This window comes from Danio aesculapii, chromosome 3 (assembly GCF_903798145.1).
Source record: "Danio aesculapii chromosome 3, fDanAes4.1, whole genome shotgun sequence".
Classification (NCBI taxonomy): domain Eukaryota; kingdom Metazoa; phylum Chordata; class Actinopteri; order Cypriniformes; family Danionidae; genus Danio; species Danio aesculapii.
In genome coordinates, this window is record NC_079437.1 from 2,883,072 (window position 1) to 2,904,931 (window position 21,860).

Genomic DNA, 21,860 nt, shown 5'->3' on the forward strand with positions numbered 1-21,860 from the left:
AGTTGATTGTGCATTATTTGTTAAATAAAGCAAAATAGAAAAGTGTCTAATCTGCCACATTCATTACAAACATTTTACATTTATGCTCTACACCAGGGGTGGGCAAACTCGGTCCTGGAGGGCCGGTGTCCTGCACAGTTTAGCTCCAACACTAATCAAACACACCTGAACAAGCTAATCAGTATCTGCAAGATCACTAGAAATCTATAAGCAGGTGTGTTTGATTAGAGTTGGTGCTAAACTGTGCAGGACACGGCCCTCCAGGACCGAGTTTGCCCACCCCTGCTCTACACCATTAAGTGCCATAGTGTGATGAGTTGTACCCCCACACTCCAAGCACAATACCTTATTAGTCCAGCTCCATTAAAGGGTCCGTCACACCAAATGACCCACCAAAATCCCCCAGGTGACCCAGTAGCAGTAGTGTGCAGTCCATTCCAGTTCAGGACAGCTCAAGATCTTCAGGTTCAGTGAGCAGATGTTGACTCTGACTAATATGAGATAACAAGACAGCCAAACTTCCACATCTGTTACTTTTCTTTCCGTTGAGAGTCTAGTTAAGTTTAGTGTGCCGCAAAGCAAGAAGTCAACATGACTGCAGTCTTTTGTCGTCTTAATCGTGAAGCTCCACACTTCACTCTAAGGTTCACATGAACAATGGACCAGCTCCACAAGTCCCAAACCAAGCACGACAGTGGCGAGGAACAACTTCACCAATTGACGAAAGAGATGGAAAAAGCAGGCTCACCTTGGCACGACCAGTTCTTCTCATGCCAAACGTCTTGTGCAGAGCTCCAGTCTAGGTGCCGGAGGCTGGAGAAAGCTGGACTTCCATTGTGCAGAAGATACCAGCCTGAGTAGGTCACTGGCGGGTGTTCAGGCAAGCCCAGGTGATCAATGCAGAGACTCATCTGTCAAAGGGGTTTTTCAGGAATCAGTCTCATGCTCTCCACTTCTCCATGACCACCAGAGCATCTGCTCAGGATATGGGCTGAGTCCAGGATTATGGAGACCTCGGGATAAGGAGAAACAGACTAACATAAGCATAGATGCCATTCAAATTTTGAATTCCTTGTTGGGGCAGAGTTTCTGGCTATGGTTGACCAAATTAATTCAGCCTATCAATCAGAAGGATTTCAAAAGTATTGCCTGTGGGATTTATGTGCATGCTAATGAAGAGATGTGTCTTTAGTCTAGGTTTAAACTGACAAGAGTGTGTCTGTCACAAAAATGCTAGAGAGGTTGTTCCAGAAATCTGAAACATTATATATACAGTGGAAACGGTCAGTATTCAGACCCTCTCAAATTTTTCACTCTTTGTTATATTGCAGCCATTTGCTAAAATCATTTAAGGTATTTTTTCCTCATTAAACTACACACAGCAGCCCATATTGACAGAAAAACACTGAATTGGTGACAGTTTTGCAGATTTATTAATTCAAGGAATATCACATGGTCGTAAATATTCAGACCCTTTGCTCAGTATTTAGTAGAAGCACTCATTTGATCTGATACAGCCATGAGTCTTTTTGGGAAAGATGTAACAAGTTTTTTACACCTGGATTTGGGGATCCTCTCCAGTTCTGTCAGGTTGGATGTTAAATGTTGGTGGACAGCCATTTTTAGGTTTCTTCAGTGATGCTCAATTGGGTTTAAGTCAGGGCAGTCAAGAACAGTCCCTCAGCTGTTGTGAAGCCACTCCTTTATTTTTAAGCTGTTTGCTGGATTTGCTCTTCAGTGTTTGGACTCTCAGTAGTGATTTAATCACACTGAACTGAGCTAAACTGAACTGAACTTAAACACTACAAACTGAACTACACTGTTCCTATTTACTATGACCTTTTATGTGAAGCTGCTTTGACACAATCTACATTGTATAAGCGCTATACAAATAAAGGTGAATTGAAAACTGAATTGAATTGAAATGACACCTTTATTCTCTGAAAACATATTTCTAAAGGTGTTGTTGACTTGATATTTACACTGGATGTTGGTTGTAACCAAAGAAATCCATATATGCAAAGAAAACAAAACTAATTAGTTTACAAAATAAGTTGTGTAATAAAATGAAATGATGCAGGGGAAAAATAATGAACACGTGAATAAAGGCAGGTGTAGTTCAGCAGTAAAAGCCCAGACAGCAGCTGAAATCTCTCAGTAGTTCTTCAGCAAAAGAAAATCCAGCTGTAGAATATACAATATATATATATATATATATATATATATATATATATATATATATATACACACACACACACACACACACACATTTTTTTCCACTTGTCCCCACTAATGTCAAGTACAACCCTACTTGACTGTTCTTAAAAAGTTAAGCAGCTGCTAAACTTAAATCTAAAGCATTAACATATAGTAGCCTATTCATCAAAACCTAGGAATGTTGATGGAAATTAATATATATATACTACAATTTACTATAGTATTTTTTAATGTGGGGTACCAGCTAAATTACTTTTGTTTGTCCTATGATGAGTTGAACTAAAACAAGAAGTTGTTAACTTTTTTTAGTGTGTTACTGTGTATTTATTGTCTGCTTAACATTGATTTTGCTTTCTTGTCAAGTTAATTAGTTTTACTGAACCTGATTTCCTCCTGGAGCCCGGTTACCGCTGTAAGTCGCTGTTGCTGTGGTTGTCCTCTAGATGGCAGTAGTACACAGCACACTGATAGCGGAGGCGCTGGAGGAAAAGCTCAGAACAAGCAACATTAAACTCGTGTTGAAGATGAGAAGAAACAAAGAGGCTACACTTCAGCTTTTATAAACTCTAGAGAGATTATTTAGCGAACACGACACAACTCCTGCCTTTATTCATTATATCCTGGCTCTTGACTGTCAATTCCTCTGTGAAAGCGATCAGGAATAGCGGACTTTTAACGTGTTCATATGTAAACAGGTAACGTTGTGTTTCTCTCCTTATTTATTAGTTCAGATTCCTACTTTCTCAATATTCAAGTGTTTTTCTCTCGGCTGTGTTCCTCTTCAGTGTCGGTTCCCGCGCTGTTTTCAGCTTTGTTTTTGCTTGGTTTTGGCCACTAACCTCTTTATTAAAGCTCTCGATGTAAAAGCTTCTCGCGGTAAAAGCACAGGTTATGATTCCTGTTTACTTTCACACATTCTTATACTTCAGGATTTGTCTGATCTTTATTAGCGGCAAATCAAATGCTGTGTTCACTAATTTCACCCTCATGGACAAATACTGGAGTCATTTATAGTAAATAGTGTAGTATAAAAACAAAACACCCAACACTGGACTACATTTACAACAACTATATTACAACACACCACAGTTTACCACAGTAACATGTAGTGCATTTTATCGTTTCACCATAGTTACTGCTTCAGCATTGAGTTCACAGTGGTAAATACTATAATACATAAAGCACAATACACTTTATTACAGCATGGTTCAAATCACTATAGTATTTACTATAAATTACTGTGGTATTTGAGTGTAGAATCCTGGGTATCATTTGAAAGTAATTAATATATTTTTGTCAGGATAAAGGTTGCTTAATACATTTACTAAAATGAACAATTAGTAATACATTCATTGCGGTATTCATCCATCCTTGTTAACATTATTTAACTTAACGTTAAATCTCAACATTAACTAATGTTAACAAGCACAACTTTGTATTTTATTAATGCATTAATAAATAATTTACAGAATTATTCATACTTAATATTAGTAAATACATTAATTAATGGACTAAAATTATTGTAAAATATTACAGAACTATGGATTGTTAGTTTTGTGAATAAAAAAATAGACCATAAAATTGATTTGTTGTGTTTCACACATTGGCTCTCATCGGTTTAATGTCGGCGCTGATTCAGCATTTAGTATTGGTGTAGTACTGTCGGGTCTGATTGGTTATTCAGTATCAAATCAGACCACGAGTGTGATGTAGTGAAGTGACGTAGCAAGTAAACAATACAAGCCAAGAAGGAGCACAAACAGGCCGGCTGTAATTTCACCACATTTCTCAAAGATTGGCAAACGATATGGATTATTAGATTATCTGACATGTCGTCACTTTGTTATTATAAGGTTGTATCTGCGTTCTGAATGATTTTGAGATATTGAGTTTTAAAGTTTTTGAATCCCATAGCAAACAGTATGTGTGTAACATCTGTTTATTTAAATAAAATGGAAAAGTCTTAAAATGTAAAAAACTTATAAAAAAAAACATCCCATAATGTAAATAAGACGTCATTTAATAAGAATGTCACGTTTACGTTGTCAAGTTTTGACAAAAATGTCAGACAGAACCTTATAATTCTAAGGTGACTATATGTGCTCGAGCGAATCCCTCTTTAGTGAGTGACAATAACTGTGTAAAAGGTACTAAATTCTGCTTTCTTTACTTTTTGTCTGTGCATGTCGGAAGTTTGGTTTCTTGACATCAAAGTTATAACAAGATTTGGCCCACCAAAACATATTTTATGTTGTAAAACACTATTATTGTGCAGTTGCCTCTAGCCACTTGTGTTTTTGACCTGCCACCTAGTCGACATTTAAAGTACTGCATTCAGATTAGTTTCACTTTCATTTTCTCTCAGTGTACGGTTGAGAGTAACACTCATGCGTTTTAATTCTTTGGCTGATTTAAACGGTAAAACATATGTCCACGAGTGCTCTATTTTTACTAAACCTCTATATTAACGAGTCGTTTGATTATTATCAGTTTTATTCCACTTGTAGTTTTACAAACAGTTCTATATGGCTGGTGGTGTAACAAACATACCTGCCAACACTCCCTTCTTCTTGTGAATGTGAAAATCTCTTCGGGTTTGCGCGGCTATTTTTTGAGAGGTGCACTTTTTTTAAAGGTGTTTGCCGCGATGTGTTGCAATGTGTAACCCTAATTTTCCCGTTTTGGACCATGTTGTTTAAATAGTAAATCTATTTGCGCCACTTTGTGGACTCATAGGTGTGCTGGTATTGAAAAGAGGTGTGTTAAGGCACATTGTTGGAGCATTGCTATTTTGAGGAACTAAAACAGACAGCTGAAAGCAGGCCTAAAGTCCAGTGCTTACACATTGCTTAATACACACAGGATGTATAGCAATACACAAATATATTTACAAATGAAAAATAATTAATTTTATATAATTTTAATTAATTTAAATTTTATATTAATTATTTTCTATATAAATATAAAAACCACTGCCTCCATGCCTTCTTCATCTCGAGGGGCTTTTTCAGTTTATTTATGACTTGATTTTGTATGTTGTTATTATAATTAGCATTAGTATTATTTATAACATGCATATTTATATTTGTTTTATTAAAAACAAGCTTAAATTTGCCCACCTGTCAGGTTTTGGACCATATAGGGCATAGCATGTGTGTTTGATATAGATCCACACTTCATTATTATTGTTCATTTATTGCTTTGCTGGAAATTAGAACTGAATTTAAAAATAGTTTTGAAACAAATCTTTGGGCTTAACAGACTAAATTAAATATGTAGGCTTCTGGATGTCTTCAGTGGAGTGCGTACAACACCGTTTCCTTATCCATGAAAGAGAAAGTGAAAGTAAATAGGCCGATTGGAGGAGGCTCGTTCTTTATCCTCACGCTGCAAATGGTCTGTTGAACTGTTTTTTCACAAGTAAAGCATTGATCTTTTCCACTTTCAAAGTCCGCTATGTAAATGGCAAATGCGCCATGGCTCAATGCAACCAGGCCCGGATTGGCTAATCGGGAGGACCGGGAGAATTGCTAGCGGGCCAGTTTGTTGTTTTTCCACAAGGGCCGGTGTCCCTAGCTGCTTTCACTCTCAGCAGTTGCACTTTTTCATTTATTTATTTGACCATAGCCTCACTCTTTTTTTGTTCATTATTATGCCGCAGCTCCGCGCTTTTTATTCATTTTCTCGCAGCCCCATGAGCAAAATGCAGCCTGCAGGTTAATGATGATTACTATCATTCGACCCAGAACAGCGGCACCTTAGTGAATGTAAGAATTAGAATAATTAACATTAATGAATATTACACCTTAATGAAAATCAGATGATTCACTGCATTAATAAATCTGACATTACTTGATCAGAAATCTAAAAACGGGAGAAAAAGATTAAGTCATCAATAGAAAGTAATACTGTAGTTAAGGTTCTTGCAGATGACAGTGCAATACTTATTTTTTTATTTCAAACGCACCAGCATAACAGCGCCATTGTGGTCCAGTGGTCAGCACGTTGCGTTACGACGCTGCCAACTTGAGTTCGGAGCTCACCTGAGTAGTTTATTTAAGACATATAATACTGTTTGAGTTACTTATGTACACTTAGGTGTACATATTTTATTTTTATTTTCTGTGTGACCACTGTTACAAAATACTGGATATCTATAAAGAATTTTGCACAGAATATATATTCAGATATTGCAGGAAAGGATAGCAGCTGTTTCCTTAAAAAGATGTGATCGTGTCATTTGAAACTGAATTGGAATTGACGTTATTTTAATATAGTCAGTCGTGAACTGAGGTGGGCCGGTCTAAGGCTTGAAATTCCAGGGCTGAAAAGGAGTCCCACTATTCCAACAAATTCTTAAAGGGAATGGGAGATGACACTCTGATTGATATATTCTCAAAACACACCCATAACTCATTAAGAAAATAAGCACAACACTGTTAGACCATGCACCGCAGCGTGAAGCATATTTTTTTATCCTTAAAATAGCAAAAGTGGATTCAAGCCCTTCGGACACCCTTAATGCTTTCGTGCCCTGTGCTTTAGACTTTGCATCTAGATCGTTAAAATGGAGCCCTAGGTTTCAATTAGTAACATTGGAAACATCACAAAGCGAAATTCCAAGAGTATAGTTTTAATGGAATTTAATAACGCACGTCAAATGGAAAGAAAAAAAAACGTCCGCATTTTGTGATGTGTGTGTGCGCGGTCTTCTACTGATAGCCGCGTGTGTGGATCTTGTCATAAAATGCGGCGTAAAGTCCTACATGACGGTAATAGTTTGATCGCAGTATTTACTTCAGTAATGCCACTAATATCTGCATACTCCACATGTCTTAATTCCATTTCTGTTTAGTTCAGTTATGACTTTAGTCGGATTAATGTGATCAAAAATTGCTGTTTACATGGGGACTCTTAACCAAAGTATTGTCTTAATCGTATTAAAGGATTGTTGCGCATGTAAACCTACTCAATGACTCAAGCACACCATCAGGGCTCTGCGAACCTGACTTTGCGAAGCAGCATTTTCTGTATGTACGTACATCAAAAAAGCAAGTAGGCTATGGCTCACATTTATTGACACTGGAAGATGATTTACGGTTAGTCATGTCAGGAATCCAACTGGGGTGTTAATAACTACTATGAAGCGTTTTTCGGGCGGCAACTGTGATCAGATCCTATACCAATGTTGTCTGCCTGGGGGTTTCACAGACCATACCAAAATACTGAGCGGGAGAGGGGGGGATGGTTGACATTACGGGAGTTTTCCTGGAGAAATAACAAAACGGGAAGGTGGCAGGAAATGGGTCTGAAATACGGGAGACTCCCGGGAAAAACAGGAGTTTTGGCTGGAATGTAGTGAACTGCATCCATGTTAGCACGTCACGTTTGATGTGGTAATTTCACAGTAGGAATACACACAGGTTCGAAGACTCGTTCGAACCACCTACAGTGCAAAGTCATTATAGCTTGCGCAGAATAGACCCAGCTCCCAACCCAACTTTGAGAATATATTAACGGCGATATTTTTTTTTATCGCCCGATAAGAGTCTCGCATTAATGCAGCACTTTAACGGTGATAACGGCCCACCAGTAATAGGTAAATATATATATGTATATGTATATATGTATTTGTATATATATATATATATATATATATATATATATATATATATATATATATATATATATATATATATATGTGTGTATGTATGTATATATATATATATATATATATATATATATATATGTATATGTGTGTGTGTCTCGTCTTCCTTCCTCCTCTACTGATCACATGCGTGAGTATTGCATAGTAAACAATTTGGAGCTCAAGTTTTCAAAATAAAAGTCACACATACACAAGTTAAATTTAAGCTTGAAAATTACCATTGTTGTCTCAACAGAAAATGTTTGGTTTATTAAACGCAGCCTGAGGTGGGAATATTAATGATCTCAGAGCCTTTTTTATGATCTCTCAGCTGCATATGAGTCGTGCTTTCTTGATGACGTCAAGTACTCGTCAGCTCCGGATGAACAACCTAAAGTAGGCATACATGCAAATGTGGAGGACATGGCCCGAGAGTCTCATCACAGTTTGCTTTGGTTTCTAATTGGTCCGTTGTCCACTGTGGTTTTAAACTCGCGGAATTTACATGAAAATGAGGAAACTGAAGTTTGGAAAACTGAATGAGGAAAATGAAGGCTCACAGTATGGCTATTTTCATATACTGAGCTTTTATTATTTTACTATGCCTTGGTATACCCAGATTTTCATTATAGGGCACCTTTAAAATAATTAATTTAAAATGCAGTATTTTTATTTTATTTCAGGCCTGATGGAGGAGACACACCGTCACGTCAAAGCGAGAGAAAAAACTCGCTCACTGAAAAGAAAAGACAAAAACTGTTTCACCTGCACTCAGTGTGGAAAGAGTCTATCAAACAAAAAGAGTCTCCGACGTCACATGATGATCCACACTGGAGAGAAACCATTCACATGTTCTCAGTGTGGGACCAGTTTCAGACACTCATCAAACCTTAATTATCACATGATGATCCACACTGGAGAGAAAACACACAAATGTGATCAATGCAGCAAAACATTTTTGATGGCTTCAGGGCTGAGGAGCCACCTTCAGATTCATGGAAAGGAGAAGCCTTATTCGTGCTCTGTGTGTGGAAAGGGTTTCAGACATCAAGATGGTTTAAGAAATCATCAGAAGATCCACACCGGTGTGAAAGAGTACATGTGCTTTGAGTGTGAGAAGACCTTTCGTACGGCTGAAAAATTGAAAATCCATGAGAGAATTCACACTGGAGAGAAACCTTACATTTGTTCACTGTGCAATAAGAGATTCAGTCGGCTAGAACAGATGAAAATACATGCGAGGATTCACACTGGAGAGAAACCGTACAAGTGCTCACACTGCAACAAGAGGTTCGGTTATTCAGGAATCCTGAAAAAACACGAGAGGATTCACACTGGCGAGAAACCGTACAAGTGTTCACACTGTGACAAGAGATTCAGTGATTCAGGACATCTGAAAACACATGAGAGGATTCACACTGGAGAGAAACCGTACAAGTGTTCACACTGCGACAAGAGATTCGGTTATTCAGGAATCTTGATAAAACATGAGAGGATTCACACTGGAGAGAAACCGTACACGTGTTCCCACTGCGACAAGAGATTCAGACAGTTAGGAGGCCTGAAAACACATGAGAGGATTCACACTGGAGAGAAACCGTACATTTGTTTACACTGCGACAAGCCATTCAGACAGTTAGGACAGCTGAAAAAACATGAGAGGATTCACACCAGAGAGAAACCGTAAAAGCAGGGTGTAATTTGTGCCAGACAAAGCTCGATCCAGCACTTCTGAATTTTGGTCCTACGCCTCATTATTGTGAATGAATAATTGAATACAGTATGTTGCGTGCTTTCTTTGTAAGAAGAATTTTGTGTAAGAAGGCACGTCATTTCACAGAATGGCTTGAGTCAAACACTCGACTGAAGCTAATAAGTAACTTCTGAATTAAAATGTCAGTATGTGCAGTGGTGTAAAGTAACTAATTACAAATACTCAAACTACAGTAATTGAGTAGATTTTCTCAGAAATTCTCATTTACTAAGTAGTTTTTAAAATGTGTATATTTACTTTCCCTTGAGTACATGTTTAGTGCTGTATCGGTACTTTACTCTACTACTTTTCTTCAACCTGCAGTCACTATATTTATTCTTGTCTATGGGGATTAGAAAAATCAGTCCTGTGATTCCTGTCCAATCAAGTCACACATAGAAGGTAAATCACATCATAATGAACTACATCAAGACATGGACACTTTATAATTGCAGCAAACTGTTTGGAAGCGTTAAAAGTGTCCAAGAAGATGTCCAAAATCTTTACACACATTGACCCAGAGACTGTTTACATGGATGTCACTGATGAGAAGATGATGGATGTTTAGTGTATGATGACCAAAATGGCCTTGAACACCCAGCAAGCACAAGACGTCAGATTGACGTTGTACCCCAACACATGGGGACGTTACATTTTGTTTGGAAATGAAAAACAGGTTGACGTCAGGCCAACGTCAATGTCCAACCTAAAATCAACCAAATATCAACGTCTAATGGTATTACAGCTTGATGTTGTGTGGACAATACCACTATGATGTCTATCAGACGTTGGATTTTGGTTGCCATACCTGATGTATAAATGTCAGTTTTTGACGTCAACATGACGTTGGTTTAAGATGTTGGCTCTATTGGATTTTGGTCACTTTCCAACAACCTAAAATCAACCAAATATCATTGTAATTTGATGTTACTGGAAATCAAAATAACATTGTCCTCAGATGTTGGCTAGACATTGAATTTTGGTCACCTGAGATCATGACCTAAATCTAACCTAATATTAGCGTCTTATGACGTTGTGTGCCTGCTGGGCAATAACTAAATCCACTACAGAATGTTACGTTTACAAACATTCACAAATTACATCTAAATGCATCAGCTTTTGACAGCGTAATACTCACTACTCTTGAGTTCTTTTGAGAGAGCTACTTTTTACTTATACTTTGAGTAATATTTACTAGAGATACTTTTACTCTACTCGCACTACATTTTTAGTTAAGTAATGGTACTTTTACTTGAGTATGATTTTTCAGTAAACTTTACACCACTGATTATGTGTGGTATTTGCACATGTTTTCAGCTTCAACATTAATATTTACTGCAAAGGAGGGCCGTAGTTTACCGAAAAGCTAAGCAAACAGCTGTCAATATCACATGATGATATCGCATGTAATATTTTGGCTAGTTTGGCAAAGAACTATGGCTGCGTCCGAAACCGCCTACTAATCAGTAGGTACTGCTTTTTAATTTAAACGTACTACTCAGTCATTAGAAAAGTACATTCTATACAGTATAAGTGTGAAAAGTATGAATGGAATTCGGACATACTACATCCGCCATTTTGTCATGGTCAAGTGACCTACTTGCATCAGTTGCGTCGCTTCACTCCCATTCATGAATTCTCTGGCGGGTCATCATTGGATAGCGCAGCATGCATGGGATGTGCACTTCAGAATCTCGCCGGAAGTAGTAAGTCATCCAGGTACTTCTCACATACTGATTTTCGAATTCTATAAATTCGGACATACTACTCGGCTCGCATACTGATTTTAGCGCACTGTATAGTATGGAAGTATGCGGTTTCGGATGCAGCCTATGTCTTTGTGTAGAAAACGCTGCTCCTGCTTAGCACAGGTGCTGGAGATTCACAGCTGATTACAGAGCCAGCTCTAGTGAATAATGCGCACGACAGTGGCATACGATTTAAGCTGCGGTCACACATGGACTTTTCTTCCCATAGACTTCCATTCATACGCACGCGTATGCGTCAGACCGGAAACGCAAGGTCATGTGTTAAGTTTCGCATGTCGCTGCGGTGCAAAGTTCAAGCTTTGTGAACTCTGACCTGCGAAATCGCGTCACTTGACTGCGTGAGACCAATCGAGGATTCTGTCGTACGGTGCTGCGAAAAGGGGCGGGATTAAACAAGATGATTAGACATTAAAAAAAGCAAGCGATTGCTCCATGTTTTAAATTTCTGTCCAGAAAGGTCATGTTTTGATCCTCAATTGGTCTCACGCAGTCAAGTAATCGATTTCGCAGGTCAGAGTTCACCAAGCTTGAACTTTGCACCGCAGCAAACTGCAAAATTTAACGCATGACCCTGCGTTTCCGGTCTGATGCATTCGTGTGCGTATGAGTGGAAGTCTATAGGAGGAAAAGCCCAGTGTGACCGCAGCTTAAATCGTGGCTTAGCACTGCTCTGGTTAAGCCCTCGTCATAGTAGTCATACTAATAGCAGTCATATTTCCATCTGTTTCAAGCTACGGACAGAACAAAACAGAGATGTGATCACAATCTGAGCGCTTGCGATCAATATACTTCACCCTGTAATGCATACTGCAGTCCTTTTTTGTCTGGCTTTTTCGGATATCTCACCTGTTTGCCAAAAATGACAAATTATATCCCTGGCAATGTCTGAGACCGGCGCATACATGCTCTAATAGTCGTGCCAGGCACGAAAGCTTGACAGGTGTAGCAACAGTAACTAAGGAGGGAGGGGCTTAGCGAAGGGTCAGTTGGGTTTATATTTGTCCATGTTCAGCATACATGACGCTGTGTGTGTGTATGTGTGTGGGAGAGCGGCACGTCAGAGCTCATTAATATTAATGACACAAACCATATATAGTCAGTAATGGACCTTCTGATTCTAGGGGTATTTTATGAAGTGATAAATAAGCTTATGAATCTGTTTCTGGAGATTTTTTTTACTTACCAAAGCCTAAACCTACTATGTAGATATTAAAGTACAACTTATTAAATTAATCCGTCTATGGCACCTTTAAAGCTATTTAAAGACCTATATATGACAGATGACAGTATCTCAATCAAAGATTGATGCTCACTGCAACTAGGTACTATTTAAGGGAACTATAGGTTACAACATTGTTGGAATATGAGGTTGTCAAGCTTTTAAATCTCTAGTAGGCTACCAATATTGATAGATGGTCGATCGATGGAAAACCTGGAGCAGAGCAGTAGAAATTCTTGCCGCTCCACTCACTTACTCTGATGCTGTTGTGGAAAATTTTTCTAGTTCTAAACATTTCTTTCTATATTCAGAAAACAAAATAAGACTGAACAAAAATTATAGATTACTATAGTGTGGTTAAAAACAATTTATTATTTACTATCGTGTTTTTCATGTGCTGTAAATTACACTTTTGTTTGTCCTATCATGAGTTGAACTAAAAGAAGTTGTATTTAAAGTATTTTGGTGGTTATTTATTTATTTATTGTCTGCTTAACATTGATTTTGAAATGATTAATTTGAACCTGATTTCCTCCTGGAGCCCGGTTACCGCTGTAAGTCGCTGTTGCTGTGATTGTCCTCTAGATGGCAGTAGCACACAGCACACTGATAGCGGAGGCGCTGGAGTAAAAGCTCAGAACAAGAAACATTAAACTCGTGTTGAAGATGAGAAGAAACAAAGAGGCTACACTTCAGCTTTTATAAACTCTAGAGAGATTATTTAGCGAACACGACACAACTCCTGCCTTTATTCATTATATCCTGGCTCTTGACTGTCAATTCCTCTGTGAAAGCGATCAGGAATAGCGGACTTTTAACGTGTTCATATGTAAACAGGTAACGTTGTGTTTCTCTCCTTATTTATTAGTTCAGATTCCTACTTTCTCAATATTCAAGTGTTTTTCTCTCGGCTGTGTTCCTCTTCAGTGTCGGTTCCCGCGCTGTTTTCAGCTTTGTTTTTGCTTGGTTTTGGCCACTAACCTCTTTATTAAAGCTCTCGATGTAAAAGCTTCTCGCGGTAAAAGCACAGGTTATGATTCCTGTTTACTTTCACACATTCTTATACTTCAGGATTTGTCTGATCTTTATTAGCGGCAAATCAAATGCTGTGTTCACTAATTTCACCCTCATGGACAAATACTGTAGTCATTTATAGTAAATAGTGTAGTATAAATACAAAACAGCCAACACTCTACTACATTTTCAACAACTATATTACAACACACCACAGTTTACTGTAGTAAAAACTCATGTTTACTACAGTATGCAGAGCATTTGATCATTTCACCATAGTTACTGCTTCAACATTCAGTACACAGTGGTAAATACTATAATAAATAAAGTGCAATACACTTTATTATAGTATATTGGTTAAAAAACAGAATTATGGGTAACACCTTAATATAGTTAATTGGTATTATATATATTTTTTGTCAAAATAAAGGTTGGTTAATGCTTAAGTTAAACTTAGTTCATGTTAAATCTCTGCATTATGTTAACAAGCACAACTTTAGAATTTATTAAGGCATTAGTAAATGTTGAACTATGATTAAGTATGAATAATTTTGTAAATCACTTATTTATTAATGTTAGTAAATACACTCAATTCAATTCACCTTTATTTGTATAGCGCTTATACAATGTAGATTGTGTCACAGCAGCTTCACATAAAAGGTCATAGTAAATAGGAACAGCGTAGTTCAGTTTTTAATGTTTAAATCCAGTTCAGTTTATCTCAGTTCAGTGTGGTTTACTAATGGACTAACATTATTGTAAAGTATTACCGAACTTTGAAATGTTAGATTTGTGAACAAAACAACAACAATAGGCTGTAAAATTGCTAACCTAAAAATAAAAAATTAGTAATGTACTGTAAAATAGATTTTTAAAATAACAAGCTGTGCTTCAGAAAATATATAGAGAGCAGCTTATGTTTTTCTGTTTAATTTTATCATTATTTTGAGCAAGAATCAAGGTTTGGTCAGTATTTTATGCATTTTGCGCAGTTGTTCTTCACACTAAATTTCATTTCTGTATTTCACAGCATTATTTGCTCTAGGTTACCCCATAATTATTTGTTCTCTTTTTTTTATTCCCTGTTTAATGTGTAGTCCTACAAATTCTAGGATTTAAATAATTTTCTAGATATTAGAAATAAAGTCTGGAGTTTGTTGTAAAGATTCTCATTATCGCAACAGTCTGCAAAATGGCCTCTGCCAAAAAGTAAATTCACTTTTAACTGTATTTATTATTACCTGTTATGTACATGTACTTGAGATTCTTATTTATTTGTGATTGATTTCCCTCATTACCAAAACGCCTCACAGAATTAACAACCATTAAAAAATGTATTTATATAAAACCTTATATATTTTCAGAAAGATGTGACAAATCTGAAAGAGCATAATTATCAGATTCTGCACATGCACAGAGCATTTTTATATTAAATATATTAACACTGGTTGCAGTAATTATGCAGAGGTTTCAGATATTAGGTCAATTAAATTTTGTAATAATTTTAAGTTTACTTTGCTAAAAATAAACAAAAGAAGACGTCAAATTAAGTCATCATGTCCCACAACATGAACCAAAAAAAGTATATACACATCAACACATTATTCTCTTTCGTTGCGTATTTGTGTGCATTGGGCCGTTAAGGTATGAGGTGGAATGGAGCTCAATTTTAAATAAAATTCAAAACAATTCTAAGCACAAATAATTTAATTAATTATAAATAAATTAAAACCTTTATTAGCTTTAACATGATTCACTTTAATTCAAACTGATGCTGATGTTTTGTTGTAATATTACAGTAGTATTAAAATTTATGTTGGTGGCAAAGTGACTGTAAAGAATCGTAATGGTGCATTGAAATTATATTCAGCAGTTGTCGTGCTTGTTGCCTTCTGAATGCAGCACATTTCACAATATTAAGCTTAAAATTAAAAAGACCTTATGCCTCTTTGGGTTGGCGCTGAATACATTTATAATCTGTATATCCTGCATTTTGCATTCTGATGTGATGTAAGAGATGGCTGGCTTGGTCGATGTAATGCATCCGAGTTTCATTCATACTACTCTCATTCATGCTGTATAGAACATACTTTTTAACAGACATGTAGTAAATTCATATTCAAATGTACTACCTACTCGAGAGTAGTAGCTGATTTCAGACACAGCCTTTGACTTTAATCTTCCTGCCATCTCCCATTTTCAAAATAGTCCCAGATAGTTTAATATAAGCTTAAACTTACAAAATAAGAGGAGGTGTTAGAGTTGTTGTAATCTCATTAGGAAACATTGTGGCCAATCAAAAACACAGCCTGAGGCATGCATAATAATCAGTCTGTGTTTTGTTCCGACTGGCCTGATTTACACCTGGGGTCCATTCTTTGTACGTAGATTGACCATATTTTATTGTGGTAAAATAAGCCTTTGCCTATAATATAAGCCACTTCTGATACCAAATGATCAACTAGAAGTCAAGTTATTTGTTGGCGACAAGAATTTTGTCACGTAGTGTATGTTTAAATGAGAACACAACGCAGACGCACACAGAGACTTTGCAGTAGTGAGAATTTCATTAAAAAATGCAGTTAAATACGTAACAAATTCTCATGTTGAAATTACACATTGTACCTGGTAGAGAACTTAATTACCGCGTAATGTTTTTTTATATTACTAAATGATTAAGTTTTATATTTAAAATCGTAAGCCTTGTTGTTTTACTGCATTATAGACATGGGTCAGTCACTTCAGAGAAATCAAATGCAGACATCGATCAAACCATAAACACTAGATGAGATGATCATAAATCCACCCCTCATGAGCAATGCAGTATGCCAAGTTCAGACTGTGTGATTTTCAAAGTAGTCGTGTCACAGATGTTTTCACACTGCATGACTATCTGGGCTAGCGTTTTGTTGCTGCTTTGTTTACACTGCAAGATGGATCAGCGACAGGGGTTTTCACGTTGCATGACTGTACAATAGGACGACAACTTCGTCCACACTATATCTCACAGCCAAAAATACATAGGATATATTTTGTTATTAACTACATAATGAGAAAGAAGCCTTTGGTAGGGTAGAAAATGTTCATATTTGCTCACCTGTGTTTGAAAGGAATTAGCAATTTCTCCTCCACTTCCTTTTTTAACTTTCTGTATGAAACGTCAAACAGACACGGGTGCTCCTGCCAAATTTACACTAGATTTTCCTCCATTTCTTGGGTCCAAATAAACTGAAAATGAGCGCTTTTAACTTCTCCCTCAACCTCCCGCTGGCCTGCAGGTACACACACACACACACACAAGTGAATGCTGCTTTCTCATTGGCTGTAGGTGATCGCTGATGTTATTTTCAGTCAAAGCTCATTTCACACGACATGATTTAAATCGCCGACAGCTTAAGATATTTAGCATGCCAAATATCTCATGGATGTCGGCGACATATCTGCGATTCTCTCAGATCGCGTTTTTGATAGTTCATACTGTGTGATTGTCAATCACGTGCACGAGCATCGATTTGCCTGTGCTTTCAGGCATTTAACTGCGCTTTCTCAACCTATCGGCGAATCAAAATCGGGGCTAAAATCATGCAGTCTGAACTCGACATTATTGTCAATGCATGTTTAAATATGTGTAAAAGCATCTGAACTTTACAGTAATATGGCTTCATTGAAATTATACAACAAGAGTTTTAAAAGGAATGATTGGAGGATCAGCGTACCTTGCTCATGGAATGAGATAATTCCTGAGGTCCACTGAACCTGAGAAGACCAGAACCACCAAAGAGAGTCAAGCTTTTCATGTAGCACCGTGATATCATCCGAACATGTGGAAAGAGAATGTTCCATATCCTTCACTGTACTTTTCAGTGTCGACATTTCAGTTTGGATTGATACCATTGTGTTAGAGAATTCTGCCTTCATGGCTTGAAGTTCACTTTTGATGTTCGATATGTCATTGCCTTGCACAAACTAGTTTGGAGCAAAATATTTCTGCCAGATCAAGGTGTAGAGATGAAATTATTTCAGATTTAAGAGTGTGAATGTCGCCTGAAGCCGTATCGAGCTCAGTCCGTTAACCCCCTGCGGCCATATCATGCTCATCCGAGCTGTTGCAGGCCGCTGCTGCGATGGCTGCACGTTAGCCCCTTTATTGCCTTTTTTCCGTTAGGCACAATTATCTGCAGGCACTTGATATTAAGTAAAAATGTGCATTAATTCAGAACAATTCGCAAATTCTGCAGGACCTCCTAGCGAACAGGTCCTACTCCATAGCTCACCTAACCGGAAGTCCAGGGTTGTCTACTTTAACTTTTTATATAATTGAATTAAAATGCAGTATTTTTATTTCAGGTCTGATTGAGGAGAGAAATCAAGATGTCCAAACGAGAGAAAAAAAAAACAATCATTCAAGACAAAAGACAGAAAATGTTTCACCTGCACTCAGTGTGGAAAGAGTCTGGCAAACAAAGAGAATCTCAAGAGTCACATGATGATCCACACTGGAGAGAAACCATTCACATGTTCTCAGTGTGGGAAGAGTTTCAGTCAATCAGGAAACCTTAAAAATCACATGAGGATCCACACTGGAGAGAAACCATTCACATGTTCTCAGTGTGGAACGAGTCTGGCAAACAAAGATACTCTCAAGAATCACATGAGGATCCACACTGGAGAGAAACCATTTACATGTTCTCAGTGTGGGAAGAGTTTCAGTCTATCAGGAAACTTTAATAATCACATGTTGATCCACACTGGAGAGAAAACGCACAAATGTGATCAATGCTGCAAAACATTTTTGATGCTTTCAGGGCTGAAGAAACACCTTACAGTTCATGCAAAGGAGAAGCCTTATTCATGCTCTGTGTGTGGAAAGAGTTATAGTTGTAAATATAATTTTAAAAAGCATGAGAAGATCCACACCAGTGTGAAAGAGTATATGTGCTTTGAGTGTGAGAGAACTTTTTTTACATCTAGAGAATTAAAACGACACGAGAGCATTCACACTGGAGAGAAACCTTACAAGTGTTCACACTGCGACAAGAAATTCAGACTGTTATCACAATTGAAAATACATGAGAGGATTCACACTGGAGAGAAACCGTACAAGTGTTCACACTGTGACAAAAGATTCATTACATTAGGGGAGCTGAGAAGACATGAGAGGTTTCACACTGGAGAGAAACCATACAAGTGTTCACACTGTGATAAAAGATTCGTTACATTAGGGGAGCTGAAAAAACATGAGAGGATTCACACTGGAGAGAAACCTTACAAGTGTTCACATTGCGACAAGGCATTCCGTGTGTTAGAAGTTCTGAAAAGTCATGAGAGGATTCACACTGGAGAGAAACCGTACAAGTGTTCAGACTGTGACATGAGATTCAGTCGTTCCGGAAATCTGAGAAAACATGAGAGAAGGACTCATGTTTGAGGTAAACCTTACCTCTGAAATCCAATCCGGCACCCATTTTGTCAGCTCCCCATTTTCAGAGGGTAATGAAAAACATTTGTGCTTACCTATGGCTCGCATATACTCAACAAAAATAATAACGAAACACTTATTTTTGCTTCCATTTTTCATGAGCTGAGTTTAAAGATCTAAATTTGAAAGAAGAAAAAACATGCAGTGTTGCTGGTCCTCCAGGAACGTGGTTAAGAAACACTGATCTAAAGATTCTCTACCATTAGCCATCTCAAAAGGGGTTTTATAGACTATGACCATACATCCAACCGGCCTCACAACCCCATGACCATGTGTAACCACACCAGCCCAGGACTTCCACATTCAGTATCTTCTCCACTAAGATCAGGGGTGCTCAAAATCAGTCCTGGAGGGCCGGTGTCTTGCAGAATTTAGCTTCAACTTGCCTCAACACACCTGACAGGAAGTTTCTAGAAGGCCTAGTTAAAGCTTGATTAGCTGGTTCAAGTGTGTCTAATTGGGTTTGGAGCTAAACTCTGCAGGACAAAAGCCCTTCAGGATCGAATTTGGGCACCCCTGACCAAGATGGTCTGAGATCATTCAAATGGACAGCTGCTGCAACAATCAGTTAACAGAACCAAATAATTTCCACACAGACTGTTAGAAATCAACTCAAGGAAGCTTATCTGCATGCTCAATATCCTCATTAATATTTTACTGTGCAAATGCTCACATTCGATGGCACCTAGTGCTTTGGAGAGGAGTTCTCTTCACAGATGAACTCTGGTTTTCAGTGTACAGGACAAACTGGCAGACAACATATGTGGTGTCAAGTTGGTGTAGGTGTGCTGTGGTCAAAGTGGTATGATACATACCTGTCAACCCTCCATTTTTTTCCAGAATTCTCCCATATTGGACTATTCTATACCTCTATCATCCCGTTTAAGTATTTCCCAGTATTTCTCCCATATTTTTAATCTTTCTATAAAGAAATTCCCACTATACACATATGTTTGCTACTTCCAACTGCAGGCAGATCATTCACTTGACCGGCAAACAAGAAGAATAGTAGAAGACAAAATAGTAGTATAAGAAGATAAACAAATAGCAGTAGAAGAAGAACAGCATACCGAGGATGGAGGAATGCAAGAGTGTTGACCTTGGAGTGCCTGTTAAAAAAAGGTGAAAAGGTTGTGTAAATATCTCTACCAGTGGGAGGAGGCTTTCTCATGTATATAAGAAGAGCAAGTTCGGGACATGTCACGCTTATAAAGTTTGTTGTACAGACTTTAGTATATCGCACGAGGAAAGAGTTATTTGAGCCAGCACGAGAAGTCGTCAAAACATAAAAGAGGTGTGTGCCCAAGAGGCGCCTAAAACTGCGCTGCTGATTACTTAATAGGTAATAGTACATTCCGAGGCTAATCAAGTGACCACAGCAGAGATCAAAATGGCAGTGCTTTGTGCCAAAAACAATATATCCTTAAGTTTTTGTGACCATTTCAATAGAAGTGTGGCACACATGTTTCCTGACTCTGCTGTAGCTCGAAAGTACTCCCCGGGAAAACCAAACACCACACAGCTTATCAAAGGTAAGATATAAACTTAAAATGTGTGTTGCTTTTAAAATTAGCAGGACAACCTAAATGAATACTTCATTATGTTCCCTTGGTGTAGTCTAAAGTAACTGGACACTTTCTTAACAGGTGCCATAGCTGTGGACCTTGATGAAAAAGTAGTAATGATGTGCAAATCTCAGCCTTTTTCATTGTTGCGCAACGAGTCAAACTACAGAAAAACCAACAAAGAGTTTGTCAGAGGAATGAGAAATGCCAAAGTTCGTGAACTGATAAGCCATCTTAGTGATCCAGTTATAAAGATGTACTTCATGTCCCTGAGTGTTGCCTTTAAGCCTTTGTCTGAATTTCCGATTGCATTTCAGGTGAGTGTCATGACCTTCTTGGATAATGTCAGTAATATGTTAATAATTGCATGTTAAAATGTATTGTTTTGCTTGTTTTATTGTGGCTATGTATACTGTCCACAGTCAGAGGGAGTGCAGATTCACAGGCTTGAAGAGATGTCCAGGCTGATCAGGCGTTTTTTTTTTTTCTCATACTAGCTACAGCCATCTTGGATGTGCCTCTAAGGGAGGTGAACTATGGTGAGGGACATCAGTTGGCAGATGAAGACCTCTCTGTTGGAGCAGAGACAATGGAATTGACGGGAAATGCAGAGCTTCCTTGTAATCTGAATTCCGTACATCATCACTTTACGCTTCTGAACTGTCGGTCAATATCGGATAAAGCCTCTTATCTTAATGAAATCGTCACTGACAATAAGCTTGACATTTTCTTCTCACTGAAACCTGACAAGCTCCGGCTGATTTTCTCCAGTTAAATCTTCTTGCACCTGATGTATATCAGTATCTCGCCTGTCCCAGACTGCATGGCAAAGGGGGTGGTCTTGAGGTCATTCATCGGGACAATATTCGACTGAAACAACTTGACTTTCACAACACCAATTCATTTGAATATATGGTTATCGAAGCCGACTGTCTCACAGTTATCCTTCTCTACCGTCCTCCTAAAGCCATGTCCTGCTTTTTTTCTGAACTTAGTGAACTGTTATCCCTGGCTTGCTCGCTGTCATCTCCTATCTTCCTGCTTGGCGACTTCAATAGCTCTCATCTTAATACTTCTTGCTCTAGCACCACCCAGTTACTGTCTGTTTTTGAATGTTTTAATTTGACTCAACATGCTTGCTTTCGGCGATGCAGTGGCGCTGTAGGTAGTGCAATGTTATATTCGTTGTTTTCTATT

General features: G+C 37.9%; 2 protein-coding genes across 2 annotated transcripts in view; both read left to right on the forward strand.

Annotated features, from left to right (window-relative positions):
• Positions 1 to 2,717: 2,717 nt before the first annotated feature.
• The window catches only part of LOC130216648 (zinc finger protein 845-like), a 28,484-nt gene continuing 9,341 nt past the window's right edge, over positions 2,718 to 21,860 (forward strand). Inside the window, exons 1-5 of the mRNA XM_056448537.1 lie at positions 2,718 to 2,912; positions 8,548 to 9,547; positions 20,548 to 20,630; positions 20,745 to 20,980; positions 21,086 to 21,137. Coding sequence (XP_056304512.1) covers positions 8,553 to 9,547; positions 20,548 to 20,630; positions 20,745 to 20,980; positions 21,086 to 21,137 — 1,366 coding nt within the window. The 5' untranslated portion in view covers positions 2,718 to 2,912; positions 8,548 to 8,552. The remainder of the gene's footprint in view (positions 2,913 to 8,547; positions 9,548 to 20,547; positions 20,631 to 20,744; positions 20,981 to 21,085; positions 21,138 to 21,860) is intronic.
• Positions 13,269 to 20,373, forward strand: LOC130220666 (gastrula zinc finger protein XlCGF7.1-like). Its single transcript, XM_056452884.1, has 2 exons — positions 13,269 to 13,442; positions 17,967 to 20,373. Exon 2 carries the CDS (start codon positions 18,103 to 18,105, stop codon positions 19,045 to 19,047), a length of 945 nt encoding a protein of 314 aa, XP_056308859.1. The 5' UTR covers positions 13,269 to 13,442; positions 17,967 to 18,102; the 3' UTR covers positions 19,048 to 20,373.

Bases quoted from the DNA above. Each gene is read 5' to 3' on its own strand.
- LOC130220666 (XM_056452884.1), top strand. From the start codon at position 18,103: ATGATGATCCACACTGGAGAGAAACCATTCACATGTTCTCAGTGTGGG.